We start from the raw sequence: 18767 nt of genomic DNA on the forward strand, positions 1-18767 counted from the left end.
CTTATTCTTCCAGACTTCCCTGTATTCCACCGTAACCGACAAACGACCCTTTCTTACAGAATGTGGAATGGAAATGCGCGACAACGTTGTTGTTGATGAGGGGACCTCTGTTTTGAAACGCTCCGCAGTAATTATGTTCATGGTTGTGTGACACTTCTCATGCTCTCTAACTTGTGTTTACTGATCACTGTGGATGATAATATTTCCTCCTCTGCAGTTGCTGCCTCATTTACTACAAGCGAGCTGCAGCAGGACAGCAAATGGGGTTAAAGCAGAGGCCAGCTTTGGAGGGGCTGAACAGCCGCCTCCTGGTTTTAAAGTTCAATCCCTTCTTGCAAATACACGGACGCAGCTCTGTCTGACCAGATAGGCAGCCGGCAGCGTGTGGCAGTGAGCTTCGTCTCGACAATACAATGGAATAGGATAAAACAGCTACAGATATTGTCCGGCTGTGTGTATCCGCATTAAAACATAGAACATAGAACAGTACAGCATAGTACAGGCCCTTCAGCCCACAATGTCGTGCCGAACTTTTACCCTAATCCTAAGGTCTACCTAACCTCCACCTCTACCTTATACTATCATCCATTATGCCCCTAACAAGGCTGACTCCACTACCCTCTCTGGCAATGCATTCCACATCCCGACCACTCTCGGAGTAAAGAGCCTACCTCTGACATCTCTACTATATCTACCTCCACTCACTTTAAAACAATGCCCCCTCCTGATAGCTACCTCCACCCGAGGAAAAAGTCTTTGGCTGTCTATTCTATCTACACCTCTGATCATTTTGTACATCTCTATCAAGTCCCTCTCATCCTTCATCGTTCTAAAGAGAAAAGCCCTAGCTCTCTCAACCTTTCCTCGTAAGACCGCCCCTCCATTCTAGGCAACATCCTGGTAAATTTCCTCTGCACCTTTTCCAACATTTCCATATCTTTCCTGTAATGAGGCAACCAGAACAGGACACAATAAATTCAAAGCTCTCACACTGACTTTATTTCTCCTGCTTTAACCGTCACCTGAGCACGGCCATCCAGTCAGAACACAAATTTTGTACACACCTCTCTGCTGATGTACGCGTGCATGGCTTGTTTTTTTAAGAGATTGTGAATAAAACATCCTTCTGGTGCGAACTCACTCAGAGATAGTAGGGACTGCCGATGCTGGAGTCTGAGATAATCCGTTCACACTTTCAGGATTCTCGCTGAGCTGTAAGGGCCCAGCAGCTGTACCCCTCTGCTGAAGGTGTGCAGCATCTACCTTCCCCTTTTCCGTTTACACTCCACGGGTGGCTTCCGATTTGGCAAAAACTAATCTCATTGTGTCAAGGTTAAACCAAAAATGGGCAAGCGACGTTCACAAGTGTAAAATGTGCACGAACAGTTAACTGATAATAAACCCGAGTTAGTACGATTTGCGATGTAAACCGCGCCACTCGCACTGTAACCGTATGGAACTGAGAAAAACGAGCCTTACTCCTGAAAACAGTACCTCTCCATGTCAGTCAGGCGGGAGGAATCCCGGAATCCTTTAGCGAAAGGATTACTGTCGATTTTTAATTTGGTGATCTGCAGAGAAAAGTATTATCAATCAAGCAGCTGTCTCTGGAAACACCCCAGTGGGACGGTGAATGAATTCACCAGATTTCTGATATTAAAAACTAACCTGTAGAGCCCAGGACCCCAGTGAGTGTGTGGGGTGGGGGTAACCATTCTGTTACTGAACTCATATTCCATCAGCGCTGAAGGTCTTCTTGAAGAGGTTTGAAATGCTGGTCTCAGTAAACGTGACAATTAAACTAATAATTCGTCAGAGAGAGCTATTGGTTTATTAACGTCTTTCATAGGAGGACGACCAACTCCGTCACCACATCTCACAGAGCCTGGGAGAGTGCGGGAGATCCCGTGGTGTGCGGGGCCCGGGGCTCTGCCAGCGGTAATGAGCGTCCTGAGGAACCAGAGGTGGTCGCTAGGTCTGCGGATCCCCGGAGTACGGAGGAGGGGGCTCGCTGAGGGTATGGGAGTGGCGGGTGCCTGGTGATGGTGGGAAGGGGGGTAGTCTGAGGGTCCCGGGACGCTTATGAAATTCAGAACTTTAAAAAAAACCCAGAGAATGAAAAAAAATCTGAAACGAAACCAGAAGGCACTGGAGAATGCCAGCACCCGTGGAGAGAAACCAGGGTGTACGTTTCAGGCCCAGTGACGCCGGCACTGAAGCACACGGGTTCGGGTTGCTGAATTTCTCCAGCTATTGCTGTTTCTGGAGTTACCCCCGGGTCTGACCCGAGACAAACTGACAGAGGAACGACCGAGATTGAACTACCGCTCGCGGGAAAGAAAATAACAGAACTGCCTCATCGTTCACTCCCTCCGAAATAAAAGCAATTAAATAGAATGACACATTCTGAACAGCTCTGTAAATGGAGAACAGAAAAGGACACTTCCAGCGAGAACTACTCAAACTGGAATTCCTTTCAATGTTTTCCTTAGACAAGATGCTGTTTGTAAGAAGGGTCTTCAATAAGCCACTGGTATGGTGTTAGTTTCCGTCGGTTCACACAGCAACCAGATTATTGCGACTTCTTTACAGATCGGTTACCGGGAAAATAAGCAGGAACTCACCAGTTGGTTCTGGTAAGCGGTGACTGCAGTAAAAACCGTCTCTGGGAAGATGAAGGTGCGGAATTCTTCGGATTTGAGGTTGACCAGAGAAGCGGTGTGATCTTTCTTTTTAATGATGTGAACTCGGGGCTGGTATTTATGCATGGAGTTTAGAATAATCTGTAGAATGAATTCATCACATTTACAGCAGAGAGCCAAGATTCAGAACGTGCAAAATTAAACAGACATTCACCGGATCCGCATTCAGCCTCTGAACACAACCTTTCCCAAATTTAAAACTACACATTCACACCCAAACCCACTATAAAGTAAAATTTACATGCCGGAAAGGATGGGAATTCTCGAGAACTCCAATGATGGAAATCCAGGAAAAACCCCAGTTTGCCAGGTTTCGACAAACAGAGGGGTTAGATGCTCCCAACAGCACTTATCTAATTGACCGAAATAAATAACAGTTCCTCTGTTTAGTCCTCTACTCGGCAAATCGCGATTTTTTATTCAGTGCTTTGTCTTCAATATTAATTTATCGCCATTTATTGGAGGAAAATAATTCATTGGAGAATTCAATCAACAATAATGCTAATGATCCGTCTATAAGATTTCTATATTCTACAGTAAATCCTAATTATAACACGACTACATTCCACACGTAAGACGCTCTTAAAAGTTTCTTTATTCTACAACATAACTTATCTATAAAATCCTTACATTCCACATTATAATTTTTTTACCATCCCTATATTCCACACTGTGAACTGTCTATAACATCCCTATATTTCACACTATTTATTTATAACACACCATTTTCCACACTATAACTTGTCTATAGCCCTATATTCCAGACAGTAAACTGTCTACAACGTCTCAAAATTCCACATTGCAAACTGCCTATAAAACCCTATATTCTGCTAAACTAACTACAACCCCTATAATAGACACCATAACTATCCATATCTATATGCCACATGTAACCATGTATTATTCTGCACTAAAAATATCTTTTACACCATATTCCACACTATAAAGTGTCTATAATGTCCCTTTATTACGCTCTGAAAACTGCCTGTAATAGCTTTATGTTCCACACTGTAATTTCACTTAAAGCAGTATATTCCACACTGTAACCTATCTATAACATATCTTTATTAGATACTGTAACCTCTTTAACATTCTATATTCCACAATGTAAACGGTCTATCTCTCCTATATACCACGCTATGACCTGTCTCTAACACTCCTATATACCACGCCACGACATGTCTCTAACACTCCTATATACCACGCCACGACATGTCTCTAACACTCCTATATACCACGCTATGGCCTGTCTCTATCTCTCCTATATACCACGCTATGACCTGTCTCTAACACTCCTATATACCACGCTATGACCTGTCTCTATCTCTCCTATATACCACGCTATGACCTGTCTCTAACACTCCTATATACCATGCTATGACCTGTCTCTAACACTCCTATATACCACGCTATGACCTGTCTCTAACACTCCTATATACCACGCCACGACATGTCTCTAACACGCCTATATACCACGCTATGACCTGTCTCTAACACTCCTATATACCATGCTATGACCTGTTTCTAACACTCCTATATACCACGCTATGACCTGTCTCTAACACTCCTATATACCACACTATGACCTGTCTCTATCCTTCCTATATACCACACTATGACCTGTCTCTATCCCTCCTATATACCACACTATGACCTGTCTCTAACACTCCTATATACCACGCTATGACCTGTCTCTAACACTCCTATATACCACGCTATGACCTGTCTCTATCCTTCCTATATACCACACTATGACCTGTCTCTAACACTCCTATATACCACGCTATGACCTGTCTCTAACACTCCTATATACCACGCCAAGACCTGTCTCTAACACTCCTATATACCACGCTATGACCTGTCTCTAACACTCCTATATACCACGCCAAGACCTGTCTCTAACACTCCTATATACCACGCTATGACCTGTCTCTATCTCTCCTATATACCACGCTATGACCTGTCTCTAACACTCCTATATACCACGCTATGACCTGTCTCTATCTCTCCTATATACCACGCTATGACCTGTCTCTAACACTCCTATATACCATGCTATGACCTGTCTCTAACACTCCTATATACCACGCCACGACATGTCTCTAACACTCCTATATACCACGCTATGACCTGTCTCTATCTCTCCTATATACCACGCTATGACCTGTCTCTAACACTCCTATATACCATGCTATGACCTGTCTCTAACACTCCTATATACCACGCTATGACCTGTCTCTAACACTCCTATATACCACGCCACGACATGTCTCTAACACGCCTATATACCACGCTATGACCTGTCTCTAACACTCCTATATACCATGCTATGACCTGTTTCTAACACTCCTATATACCACGCTATGACCTGTCTCTAACACTCCTATATACCACACTATGACCTGTCTCTATCCCTCCTATATACCACACTATGACCTGTCTCTAACACTCCTATATACCACGCTATGACCTGTCTCTAACACTCCTATATACCACGCTATGACCTGTCTCTATCCTTCCTATATACCACACTATGACCTGTCTCTAACACTCCTATATACCACGCTATGACCTGTCTCTAACACTCCTATATACCACGCCAAGACCTGTCTCTAACACTCCTATATACCACGCTATGACCTGTCTCTATCTCTCCTATATACCACGCTATGACCTGTCTCTAACACTCCTATATACCACGCTATGACCTGTCTCTATCTCTCCTATATACCACGCTATGACCTGTCTCTAACACTCCTATATACCACGCTATGACCTGTCTCTATCTCTCCTATATACCACGCTATGACCTGTCTCTAACACTCCTATATACCATGCTATGACCTGTCTCTAACACTCCTATATACCACGCTATGACCTGTCTCTAACACTCCTATATACCACGCCACGACATGTCTCTAACACTCCTATATACCACGCTATGACCTGTCTCTAACACTCCTATATACCATGCTATGACCTGTTTCTAACACTCATATATACCACGCTATGACCTGTCTCTAACACTCCTATATACCACACTAGACCTGTCTCTATCCCTCCTATGTACCACACTATGACCTGTCTCTAACACTCCTATATACCACGCTATGACCTGTCTCTATCTCTCCTATATACCACACTATGACCTGTCTCTAACACTCCTATATACCACGCTATGACCTGTCTCTATCTCTCCTATATACCACGCTATGACCTGTCTCTAACACTCCTATATACCATGCTATGACCTGTCTCTAACACTCCTATATACCATGCCACGACATGTCTCTAACACTCCTATACACCACGCTATGACCTGTCTCTAACACTCCTATATACCATGCCACGACATGTCTCTAACACTCCTATACACCACGCTATGACCTGTCTCTAACACTCCTATATACCACACCATGACCTGTCTCTAACACTCCTATATACCATGCTATGACCTGTCTCTATCTCTCCTATATACCACGCTATGACCTGTCTCTAACACTCCTATATACCACACTATGACCTGTCTCTAACACTCCTATATACCACGCTATGACCTGTCTCTAACACTCCTATTTTCCGCTCTATAACGTGTCTATAACCCACCTATATTCCACATTATAAAACTTTCTCTAACACCCTTATTTTCCACAATGTAAACGTCAGCAACACTTCTTTATTCCACAATGAGACCTGTCTGTCATACACCAATACTCCACATTATAAACAGTCTCCAACACCCCGATATTCCATGCTATAACCTGTATATAACACCTCTATATTGCACACTGTAACCTGTCTATAACAATCCTATATTCTACATTCTAACCTGTCTCTAACATCCCTTTATTCCACTCTCAAAGCTGTAAATAACACAACTACATTCTACAATGTGACTGTCTATAACACTCTTATATTCCATACTGTAAACTGTTTTTAACACATCTGTATTCCCTATAACACTGCTTTATGCCACACTGTAAATTGCCTACAATACTCCTATATTCTACATTCTAAGCTATCTGTAACACTGCTATATTCCACACTCAAAACTGTTTATAATATACATTTATTCCACACAGTAACATGCTTATAACACCCAATATTCCATACTATAGCCTGTCTATAAATCCCTATATTCCTATGTAAGCCATCAATGACATCTTGATATTCCCACTGTAACCTATCCATAACATCTCCATACACTGTAAGTAGTTTAAACACCCTATCTTCCACACTATAACCTGTCTATAACACTCTATATTGTACACTGTGACCTGTTTATAACACTACTATTTTATACACTCTAAGCCTTCCAAAACATGATTACCTCCCACATGGACAACTGCCTATAAAGCCTCTATATTCCACACAATAACCTGTCTATAACAACTGTATATTTCACACTGTGAACTATCAATAACAACCCTGTGTTCTACACTGTAACGTGTCTACAACACCCTATATTCCACATTGCAATTTGTCTATAACTACTTGAATTCCATGCTGTATTATGTATGTAACACTTCCATATTCTGCACTGCAACATATCTATAACAGCACCATGGTGTATGCTGTAACACATTCCACAGTTACTTGTCTATAAAACCTCTAATTTCCACACTCTAACCTCTCTATAACATCTCTATGTTCCATATTGGAACCTGCCTTTATATCTTCATATTCCACTTGATAATCTGTATATAACACCTTTTACTCTGTGCTATAATCTACCTGTAACATCCCTATATTCCATACTGTAGCCTGTCTGTACACCATTATATCCCGCACTGTAACCCATCGTATAAGGACAGCAATGTGTTTGAAGAATGGGAGGCTAGGTCTTCTTCTCTTGAAATAGAAGGCAAAGGGGATGGCTTAATATTATGAAAACTTTTGTACAGAGAGAATATTTCCTCTTGTAAGGAAGAACATAACTAAAGTTAGTAACAAGAAATCCTACAGTGAATTCAGAAGAGAATGGTGAATATGTGATACTCGCTACTATCAGGAGTGGTTTTAGAGCCAACTAGACAACTGCATAAGGGAAAAGGGAATAGGAGATTATGATTATAGTTTTAGATGAGGAAAGATAGTGTGAGGCTGAAGTAGAATATAAACACATGTATTAGCTGCTTCTATGCTGTACTGTATATCCTGTGTAAAATCTATCTATTATACTTCCACACTCCACACACAGTAACTGTAGCAGTGCATATTAACTTGACTTTAGTGTACCCTGACTGCACACCACATACGGCAATAACCTGTCTTTAATTTGTCTGTAACATACTTGTACTCCACACACAGTAACATAAAAGTGGCACACACATACTCTACATATAGTAATCTGCCTGTAAGACACTTGTACTCCATATGAATATTTACATACAAACAGAGGATATGTGACATCAAGCCTATTTCTATGCACTATAAGACAATCTCAGCTAAATGAACTCTCCTGTCCTTTTTTTGTATTTCTGTCCCAGTACTTATCCAATTTACTTTTAAAAGTTACAATTAAATCTGCTCCCACCTCACTTTCAAGCAGTCAATTCTAGACCCTCATCTCTAGCTGCATCAAGAAATGTAGTTCTTCCTTTTACTTTTGGTCCTGTTGTCAATCATCTTAATTGCTTTCTGATGTTTGTCAACTCTTCTGTTAATAGAAATATTTTCTTTCCATCTATTCTGTCTACTTCCCTCATGATATAGAACACTTATAACTAATCTCCATTCAACCATTATTGTCTCTAATACGTACAACCTCATCATTGTCTATCCACATAACTGAAGTCCCACATTTGTAGGACTATACTAAATAAATGTATCTGCGCTCTCTCTCTAAAACCTTCACACCTTTCCTAACTTGTGGTTCCCTGTCTTAGATACTGTTAGTGCTTAGTACATAGAACATACAACATAGAACATTATAGTGCAGTACAGGCCCTTTGGCCCTCGATGTTGAGCTGACCTGTGATACCAATCTGAAGCCCATCTAACCTACACTATTCCATTATCATCCATTTGTTTATCCAATGACCATTTAAATGCCCTTAAACTTGGCAGGTCAGCTACTGTTGCAGGCAGGGCATTCCACGCCCTTACTACTCTCTGAGTAAAGAGCCTACCTCTGACATCTGTCCTATATCTATCACCCCTCAATTTAAAGCTATGTCCCCTTGTGCTAGCCATCACCATCTGAGGAAAAAGGCTCTCACTGTCCACCCTATCTAATCCTCTGATCATCTTGTATGTCTCTATTAAGTCACCTCTTAACCTTCTTCTCTCTAACGAAAACAGCCTCAAGTCCCTCAGACTTTCCTCATAAGACCTTCCCTCCATACCATACCATTCCATCCGGGAAGCCAAACTAATATTTTCTAAAGGTCCATAGACACTTTGCTTCTCTTATAAAGCCCTGGATGTTGTTCACTTTTCAGGTCCTGTTTCAACCCACCCTGCTAAATTCATTAATTGTGCACATCCCCTGTATTTGTCATCTTGAAATCTATCACTATTCTCCTTACAGTTCACAATGCTTTCAAATTTTGTGCCATTCGTAAATTTTTTGATGCCATGCCTTGTACATTCAAGTGAGGTCATTAATTTATATCCAGAAACCAGCTGGTCCAAGTACCAGTCACTGGGAAATCTCACTAAAAGCCTTCATCGAGTATGAGAAATAACCATTTACTACTACTCTGTTTCGTGTCACTCGGCCAAGTTTACGTCCATGCTTCCTTGCCCTGTTATTTTATGGGCTTCAACTTTGCTTGCAAGTTAATTATATGGCATTTAATCAAAGATCTTTGGAAATTAATATAAACTACATCAACGAGTAACTTTTATCAACCCTTTCTGTTACCTCATCAAAAAACTCAATCAAGTTAGCTAAACACAATCCCCTTCAACAAATCAGTTTTGGTTTTTCTTAATTAATTCACATTTCTCAAAGTCGCTGTTAATTTTGTACAGAATTGTCAGGCATTAATGCATTCAAACTACTAAAATTCAATTAACTGGCCTCTATTTGCTCCATTAATCCTTACAGCCTTTTTGAAAAAAAATTGTAATGTGCAGTTCTCTGTGTGCTTGCACATTCACACAACTTGCAAGAATTGGAAAATTATAGCAGGTACCTCCCCAATCCACCTTTACTTCAGTCAGTAACCAAAGATGCACCTATGGAATCTATAAACATTATACCCCACAAACAACAATGCCAATAACTCATTTATATTCCATGCAAATAAAATGTCTATTATTGCCAAATGATAGTCAGTCTTGCTCACAAATCTCTTTTTTTTTAGTTCTTTAATATCTGAACTATGTCTTCCTTTACAACTGCATTGGCAGCAGCATCTTCCATGCAAAAAATAAATAAAAGTAAATGTAAATTAATTACTTACTACCTAAGCCATGCCCTCAGTCTCCAAAAAAAGGTCCCATTTTTGGCTGTTAGTTGGTCTCATTGCTCTGCTACCCTTTTACTATTTATATTTAGATTGAAAACTTTTAAATTCCCTAATATATTAACTGCCAGCCTCTTCCCTTACTCAGTATTTGCCACGCCTATTTAAAACAAAATCACCTATGAGGTTGTCTATAACACAGCTTTACACCTAATACAGCAAACTAACTGAAACATTCCTGTACCACGCTCACAATAATTATCCACAATAGGCCTGTAGTCGTAAACAGGTAACCTGTTTGTAACATATTTGTATCCACAGATCACATAAACTTGTCTATAACATGAGTATGACACATATCCTGTCAAAACACACCAGTACCCCACAAACAGTAACTTGTCTAGACCAGACCAGGATTGCAAAACAACTTACCAGAGCTGTATAAACACACATTAACTGATAAATAACACACCTGTGCCCACAAGCAGTAAGCTTTCTACAGCACAGTTATACACCCAGCACAGTGACCTGTCTACAACACACCTGTAGGCCACCTGCAGTAACCTTTCTATTGCACACCTGTACATCACACACAGCAAACTGTCAAAACACATCAGTAGCTTACACACAGTAACCTGTCTATAACACACCTGTACACCCCACACAGTAAGCTGTCTATAACACACCTATATATCATACACAGTAATGCACGTGTATCTCACATAAAGCAACCTGTCTATACACACCTATATGTGACAGACAGTAACATGTTGACAGCAAATCTGTATCCTGCACAGAGTAATTGACTGTAACACACCTATATCCCATACTCAGCAACCTGTCCACAACATACCTGTACCCTGCATAAGGTAACCGGTCTGCAACATGCCTGTACCCTGCACACAGTAACCTGTCTATAACACACTTGCATCCTGCACTCAGTAACCTGTATATGATACACCTGTACCCTGCATTCAGTAATGTGTCCATAACACACCCGTACCTTGCACACAGAGATAGGAAGAACCGCAGATGCTAGAGTCAGAGATGACACAGTGTGGAGCTGGAGGAACACAGCAGGCCAGGCATCATCAGAGGAGCAGGAACACTGGTGTTTCTGGGTGGAGCCGCAACATCCCCCCTCTGGCCTCCTATTCATTCTCCACCACTTCTGCTACCTACAATCGAACCCCACACCCAAAGATATATTTCCCTCCCCATTCTTATCTGCCTTTTGTAGGAACTACTCTCTGTGATTCCCTCATCTGCTCCACACCCCCCCATTAACCTTGCAACCCCCAGCACCTTCCCCTGCAACCGCAGGAAGAACTACACCTACACCTCCTACACCTCCCCCCTCACCCCCATTCAAGGACCAAAACAAACCTTCCATATCAGACTGAGGTTCACCTGCACATCCGTCAACATGATCTATTACATCCTCTGCTCTCGATGTGGCCTCCTCTACATCAGTGAGACCAAGAGGAGGCTCAGAGACCACTTGGTAGAGCATTTGCGCTCTGTTCACAACAAACGACAACACCTCCCAGTCATAAACCATTTCAACTCCCCCTCCCACTCCCTGGGGAACATGTCCATCCTGGGCCTCCTCCAGTGTCACAATGACGCCACCCAGAAGCTGGAGGAGCAGCACCTCATATTCCGCCTTGGGAGCCTATAGTCCAAAGGTCTCAATGTGGACTTTACGAGTTTAAATAACTCCCCAGACCCAGCCTCATCCCATGACCAACCCTCCCTCTCCTTGACCTGACAAAATCTGTCCATCTTCTCTCCCACCTATCCACTCCTCTCACCTCACTGACCAATTCCCACCATTGCCTACCTGCACTCACCTATCACCATCCCACCTACCTTCCCCAGCCCCACCCTTCCTCTCTCTATTTATTTCTGAGCTCCCTTCCCCCTCCCCATTTCCCAAAAAGGGTCCCGACCCGAAGCGTCAACTTTCCCGCTCCTGATGCTGCCTGGCCTGCTGTGTTCCTGTGTTAACTCTGTACCTTGCACCCAGCGCTCTCACAGGTAATAGCTAACCTGTAACACACATGTACAAGCACGGAAACTGGTAAGAATCTCATAGCTGTGCTCCCTGTGGAAAGTTCTCATGAGCATCCACTAAGTGAGACCATTGGCCTGTTCGTGCCCATGTCAACTCTCCACAAGAGCGGCTCAAAGCATTGTACCATACTCGTCTTTTCGCTACCCTCGGCTACCTACCCGCCCACCTCTCAAATTCCCCCACCTCCCAACACACACTCAAAGTGGGATAACAATTATTCGCACAATGTCCAGTAAAGAGCACATTGCCAGTGTACACACAGAGTCACCGAGTACACGGGCTTTAGCTCATGTTCAAATAACTTTAATAAGAGTTGATTGAAACGTTGAACGGACATTAACACAGATAATGTGAGAATTCGCGACTGAATGATGTCTCTCTCACTGCAAGCTCACTACTGAGTATAAATCTCAACTGTGTCAAATGATCTCAGAATTTGCAAATGGAATAATTGTCGGCGGTTTAGTGAGGTTTATACATTGCCGGGGCGGAGTTGTCAGCTGAAGAGCTGAGAAAGAGCCAGTTTGGAGAGTTCCTGAATTCTGGATATTTACACGCGGTCTCACCGTGCGTTTGGGTCGCTCGGAGAGTGAAACTCGTTCCTCGCCCCCCCAATATTTCAAGGACGGAATAAGGGACAAGTTGGAAATCAGAACTCCCCGCTCTTCAGGTGTAGTTCGGAAGGAAGATTCCCAAATAATTCCATTTGCAGATTCGGAGTGTTTTCCCCAAATCTTTGGTATCGGTGGTCGCTGCTCCGTTAACACGAGGTAATCGCATAAATGGCAGTTACAGACTCACATGGCCATGCTGGTCCAGTTCATTGTTGGTAAGCTTCACTTTCTCAAAGGAGACCATTTGTTTGAGAAGCTGTTCACCCGTGAATGGACAGTCAGGGTGCACATATAACCTACAAATCAGGGGAAGGGCAGAAATTACATAAACCGGATTGGTATTCCCTGGAAAACAGAGATAAACGGGACGATTTGATTGGAGATACGTGGAGGAAAAGAAAGGGGTGAATGATACATCTTTTCACTGATGTGGGCAACGAGGGCCGAGAGCTCCCAATCTAAATGTTGCCGCCAAACCTCTCGGCCCTTCAGCCCACAATTAGTGGGGGCAGTTTGGAGCCTCGCTCCCTGAACAAGAGTGTGACTTGATCAAATGGTGACACTAATTCCCCGGGGAACGGGTGGACGGTGGCTGTGTCGTTAGGTGCCTCACTCTGTGTGGGACCCGGGTTCGATTCCAGCCTCGGCCGTCTGTATGGAGTTTGCACGCTCTCTCCTGTTGGTTCTAGTTTCCTCCCATAGTCCAAAGAAGTGCAGGCTAGGTAGATTAGCCATGGGAAATGTGGGGTGGGTCTCGGTGAGATGCCCTTAGGAGGGTAAGTGTGGACTGTAGGAAATGTGCGATGGTTCATTTTATGTTAAGGCGGCTGCCGATCACCCGCCATCTTATTCAGTGGTGGGGTAGGAGGCTGCATGGACGGTCCTGTTCCTAAGAGAAAGAGAAGGTGCTGGGAGAACAGCCCAGCCTCGGGGGTTTGAACAGAGGCTGCTCTCATCATAATAAAATGTAAGGCTGGATGAACAGCCTCTTGTGCTCCTGAGACGCTGCTTGGCCTGCTGTGTTCATCCGGCCTCACATTTTATTATCTTGGATTCTCCAGCATCTGCAGTTCCCATTATCACTGCTCTCATCATTTTTATTTTACTCAAACCCCAAGGCCAAACAACAATCTCAAGAGTTTATGAGCTGTCATGTAAGATACGACGGGTCTAGGCCCGAAACGTCAGCTTTTGTGCTCCTGAGATGCTGCTGGGCCTGCTGTGTTCATCCAGCCTCACATTTTATTATCTAAGATACGACAAGGGTCAGTATCCCACTCAGAGCTCTGTGTTTCTCCCAGGGAATGTGGCTCACTGGCCATACATTTATTTTGTATAACAAAAAGAAAGCAAAACACGGACCCAGCCAATGAGCGTGTGATCCGGACGTGGACACGGCGGCTGTGTATTTACAGCGGAATTGTAAACCTCGGTGGGTTTTGGTGTTAAAGTTGTAAGTGTGTGTGATCTTGAGTTGTTGAACAGTGGGAGCTGCCGGCTTGGTACATCTACCTGTGGGGGGACATTTATGCCTCAAAGATGTGGCTACTTTAGAGCAGAGGGATCGAGAGTGCCCGGGACTGGAGTCAACGCTGAGAACTTCTGCGTGTTTGTAAAAATAGGGAAATGCCCCGGATTCCAGTCTCAATCCTGATGAATAAACGCAATGGTCAGACCTTGCAGGGAGCGGTGGGTCTGCTTTCCCAGCGACCAGCCACGAGGAGCGATGATAGGCGTAGCGGTATCTTTTATTGTCCACTGACACAATATCCATCAGCACAATGTACTTGGCTTCAGGATCCAGCCCAGACAGCGAAACTCGGATGGTGGGGAACATTCTCCTGAAACGGGACAGACAAAGAGAACATTCGCTGAAACTCAATCATTTCGCTTCACAAACTCTTCCGCTCTCTCCTCCCCACCTCCATAAAAAACAAACTCATCAAACCAGCCAGAGAACTCAGAGAAATCTAATATTTCACTTCATTTTTGTCCAGCTCCAAAAGCAGCCCAACAAAAAGCAAACCGCAGGCACTGACCCACCGCACACCTCCCCACCCTCTAAAAAATATCCCCTTCTTCTGGCCGGCGCCTGTCAGCTGGACTCAGGAATGTGAATCAATCGTGCTTGCCCGCTTAGTAACTTGGTGTGTTATACACGTCAAAGCGAATGTACGACCCACCGCTCGGCAGACGCTGTTGTGTTTCATAGCGCTTTTCGGGCTCGACTTCAGAATTCTACTTTCTTCGCTAATAAGAGCAGGCCGTTCAGCCCTCCGTGTCTTTGCTGGCCTTTTGAAAGATCCGTTCAATCAGTCCCACTCTGTCAGCTCTTACTAACTCTGCTCCCTCCACCAACCCCCAGCCCCGCACCCACTCTCCACACCTCCCCGTAAGTTATTGATTCAGTTTCAGTCACACTTCATGTAGAGCATTTCAAATCACAGCAAAGATTTCAGATTTCCAGTGTATTCGGCACTTAGGGAGTATTAAAACTGACTGCGAACCACCTGAATTCACAGAAACATTTAGCAACACCTTTTGAGAACAAAATAGGACGCATTACACATAGCACTCGATAGCGCGGTACCTATGTAATTATTCTCTTACGATTGCCCGAAAGCAGAAAGTATGATCTCTATATAAAGCTTGGATACGTCATGAATAATATGTACAGCAGTAAGAATTTCATTTAACGTAACTTCATTCGAGCAAACACAGCGAATCCTACGTTGAAAATAATTATAATTTGTACCAACTCAAGTGTTGTTCTTTGGATAATTTCTATATTATTTTGACATCCCATATGTGTTTTTCCTGCTCGTTATGAACGACACCGAATTAAACTGTAGATTTCTGTCACCAGTTACACAGCACAGTGAAAACAGGAACACTCAAACAATCGCCATTGCATTGAATTCAGCCGCTTTCACGTTTACTCTCGTTCTGACAATTTAGTGAGGGCAGGAAAACATTAACGTTCCTCCGCGAACGGGTTACCGCAAAACAAAACACATCTCATCTCGTTTGCGCTCAATGATCCAGGGGCGTCGGTTAACCTTTCGTTGGAAACGGCGGAGTCACCGGTTGCAGCCGGCCGTGAAATAGAAAAAAAACGAAACGGCAGCGCGAACCGAGAATTAAAATCTCTAATTCCTTCCACACCAACAATTTTATTTAAGAATCTCCCAGGCTGGTGTTTCTGTCAAACTAATTCAGTGCCAAATCTCGATCTATGATCTGATCTCAATTGTAGAAAGCGATAAATTACATGCTTCAGATTGAAATTTATTTCACAATTTCACCTGGATTCCAAGGTAATTGTTTTGTTGTAAGAAGTAGAAGAATTTCCTCACCTGCCCGATTTGGTGATGATCATCTCTGTACCCAGTTCATGAAATTTGTCCCATAATTCTTTGGTTTCCAGGCTACAGCTGATCTTGGCCATTTCGGCGCTGGGGACGGCCGGGGTGGTGGGGATCAGAGGCTCAGTACAGACTGGGGATGCACTACCGCTGTAATCACCGAGTTCCAGGCTGCTCAGGTCACCCAAGGGCTGAGAGCAAGAGGATTTCTCCACAAACTGCTCTGTTTCGGAGGGAGAGAAAAGCGCGTGGACACATTTCATCAACTGAACGACCTTTCAAACATCGTGGCCGGATTGCTGAATTTGCGTTACTAATCGGCCAATTAACCTCAAGACTTCAGGAGACTTAACTCAAGCGAGAAAATAAATCGCTTCAAACTACCAAGCATTTTAAACAAACTTTATAGTGTGCAGCATATTTCTTTTAATTTCATTCGAATTTCGCATTCGGAACAAGAGTTGGTTTAAAGGCATTTTAGAAGCAATAGTTTGTTTCAAATGGATTAAATCTCTCCAATGGAAATAGATTAGCTAATATTCGGCAACAAAAGTGTTCACAAAGACAGTTAGTCGCACTATTATGCAATTATGCAAACAGTCAGCAGTGACATTTCTGCCGGCTAAAGGTGTGAGTTCCACTTACCGAGGGGTTTAATGGTATTTTCCTGGATTTCCTTCTCTTTGGAGTTTCCAGTTGAAATAAGCGCAGCGATGGAGAATGCATTGGCCCGGGATGAGAGCTGTGGTTTGGCGCTGCTGTACTCCATGGTCGGTGCTGGGGCCAGGACACCTCCTGCTGTGTTCATCCCGGGAGGGGTCTGCACTCACACCGGGAGCAAGTTGCTCCTCTCTGCTTCTTGCGATCGCCACTCGACTGTTTCCGAATCGCCTCCCGCGCCGCCAATTAATTTGGTGCCTCCCGCAGTCCGTACACCGCGCCTGGGCGAAAGGAGCCAATCAGTGGCTACTGATGTCATAGGCGCCGGCTTTCCGAGGAGGGCGTGCATTGTGCGCTTGCGCAACACCGGCCGGTGGGCTGGAGTGCGCACGTGCAGGGAGCAGCTGGCGTTTGTGGCCGGCGGAAATTCCGGCAATGCGCAGGCGCTCTAGCGGTAGAGCAGCTGAAGGGGATGTCAATGTGGCTGTGATGGGCAGCAGGCACCCTGACTGGGATTAGTCCGCACCAGGACACAGGCCATTGCATCCTGCTGTCTGCAGAAGCCCAGCAACAAATCTGTGACAAATTTAATGCTAGAGACTCAATGCCCCAGTTACTAAGTCAGACTTGGAGTCTGCTTGTTGGAATGTTGTAGTTTTGATGAAATCACCATTTTTTTTCAAACCGTTCTAAAGGATTCCGTATGCGAGCTGTTTATTTGCAGAATAACTTGAAACTCCACACGATCCTGCATGTTTCACATTCCGAACACATATTTTACAGTCATATTTCTCCCAGATACCTTGGTGCAGCGTTAAAATTAGAAACCCTTAAACTTCTGTAGAAAAAGCCAACATTTTCTCCGAATACAAAGCGGCACCGTTGCCTCAGATTCCATTTTAAATGTTGCGCTTGTGCCATTGCTAGCTTAAATATCATTTTACAGTCTTTGTAACTCAATAAGTAACGGTGGGATGCTGGTGTCGCAGAATACGGTTTTAATTGAGGCACGCGCAACTATTACTCGATGTTTCTGTTAAACTGCACCGTCGCTTCTTTTCTCATCCCAAAGAAGCTTTTATTTGTTTCTTTCCCTCCGCTCAGATAAGGAAAGAGACCTGTCTAGACGAACCAACGTCAGTAAGCATGTTTTTGTTTGTGTAATTAATTACTCTAAATCGTACTCTGCTTTCTCACACACTTCAAATAGATCAAATTGTTACCCTCGCAGAACGAGTTTATTTTCAGTAGGAGATTCTCTCCCTATTGTGTATTCAGTGCTTGTTTCTGGTGCTCCGATGAACATTTGTAATTGCCATATCAAGTCGAAAGTGCAAGTTTCAGGGAGTATAACAATAATTCTAAGTTATATGCAGTGTGTTTCTCATCATTCCGGAATAGATTCGCTCTTGTGATCCAAAGACAAATTTCTCGCGACAAACAAGAAAAAAAAGAGTATTTAAGTGGATCTAACCTTGGAAATATTCTGAAAATATGAGAATGTCAATAATCTTATTCAGACCCGGCAGCCAATCTGGCTGCACCTGCCAGTTATATCAAACCTGGCAATTTCAAATGACAGATTGCCCTCTTGGAATGCACTTTGATTTTCCCTAACATTTCACTCCCTTAGGATACCAATCACAAGCGCCAAAAAACTCGCCCTTTTCCCGGTGAAATTTGGTGCCGGCCATTTAGTCAGCTTTGTGGGAATCTTTGAAATCGTACCAAATCTTACCGAGTTTCCTTTCTTGGGAACTGTTTCGTAATCAGCGATTTCATTGAAACACGCCTGGCCTTTCGGTTCCATAAGGCGCACAGGAATGAATCCCTCTAAATATCAAACGCACAATTCCAAAGTAGATGTGTTATCTCTAACGGCTTAACACTGGACAGAAACAAATTTATTGTGCCATTTATACAGCGACTTTGCT

General features: G+C 43.5%; 1 protein-coding gene across 2 annotated transcripts in view; it reads right to left on the minus strand.

The window, feature by feature from the left end:
* The window catches only part of tbx20 (T-box transcription factor 20), a 49718-nt gene extending 32678 nt beyond the window's left edge, over positions 1–17040 (minus strand). The window contains exons 1-6 of one of the 2 annotated variants that reach the window (XM_048528626.1): positions 16819–17040; positions 16165–16396; positions 14485–14649; positions 12996–13104; positions 2625–2783; positions 1495–1571 (exon numbers count right to left, since the gene is read on the minus strand). In XM_048528626.1, the coding sequence (XP_048384583.1) occupies positions 1495–1571; positions 2625–2783; positions 12996–13104; positions 14485–14649; positions 16165–16396; positions 16819–16981 (905 nt within the window). In that variant the 5' untranslated portion in view covers positions 16982–17040. Of the gene's footprint in view, positions 1–1479; positions 1572–2624; positions 2784–12995; positions 13105–14484; positions 14650–16164; positions 16397–16818 lie in introns of both variants that reach the window. The other variant, XM_048528625.1, reaches the window with a different exon arrangement.
* Between the last annotated feature and the right edge of the window lie 1727 nt (positions 17041–18767).

This window comes from Stegostoma tigrinum, chromosome 5, assembly GCF_030684315.1.
Source record: "Stegostoma tigrinum isolate sSteTig4 chromosome 5, sSteTig4.hap1, whole genome shotgun sequence".
Classification (NCBI taxonomy): Eukaryota; Metazoa; Chordata; class Chondrichthyes; order Orectolobiformes; family Stegostomatidae; genus Stegostoma; species Stegostoma tigrinum.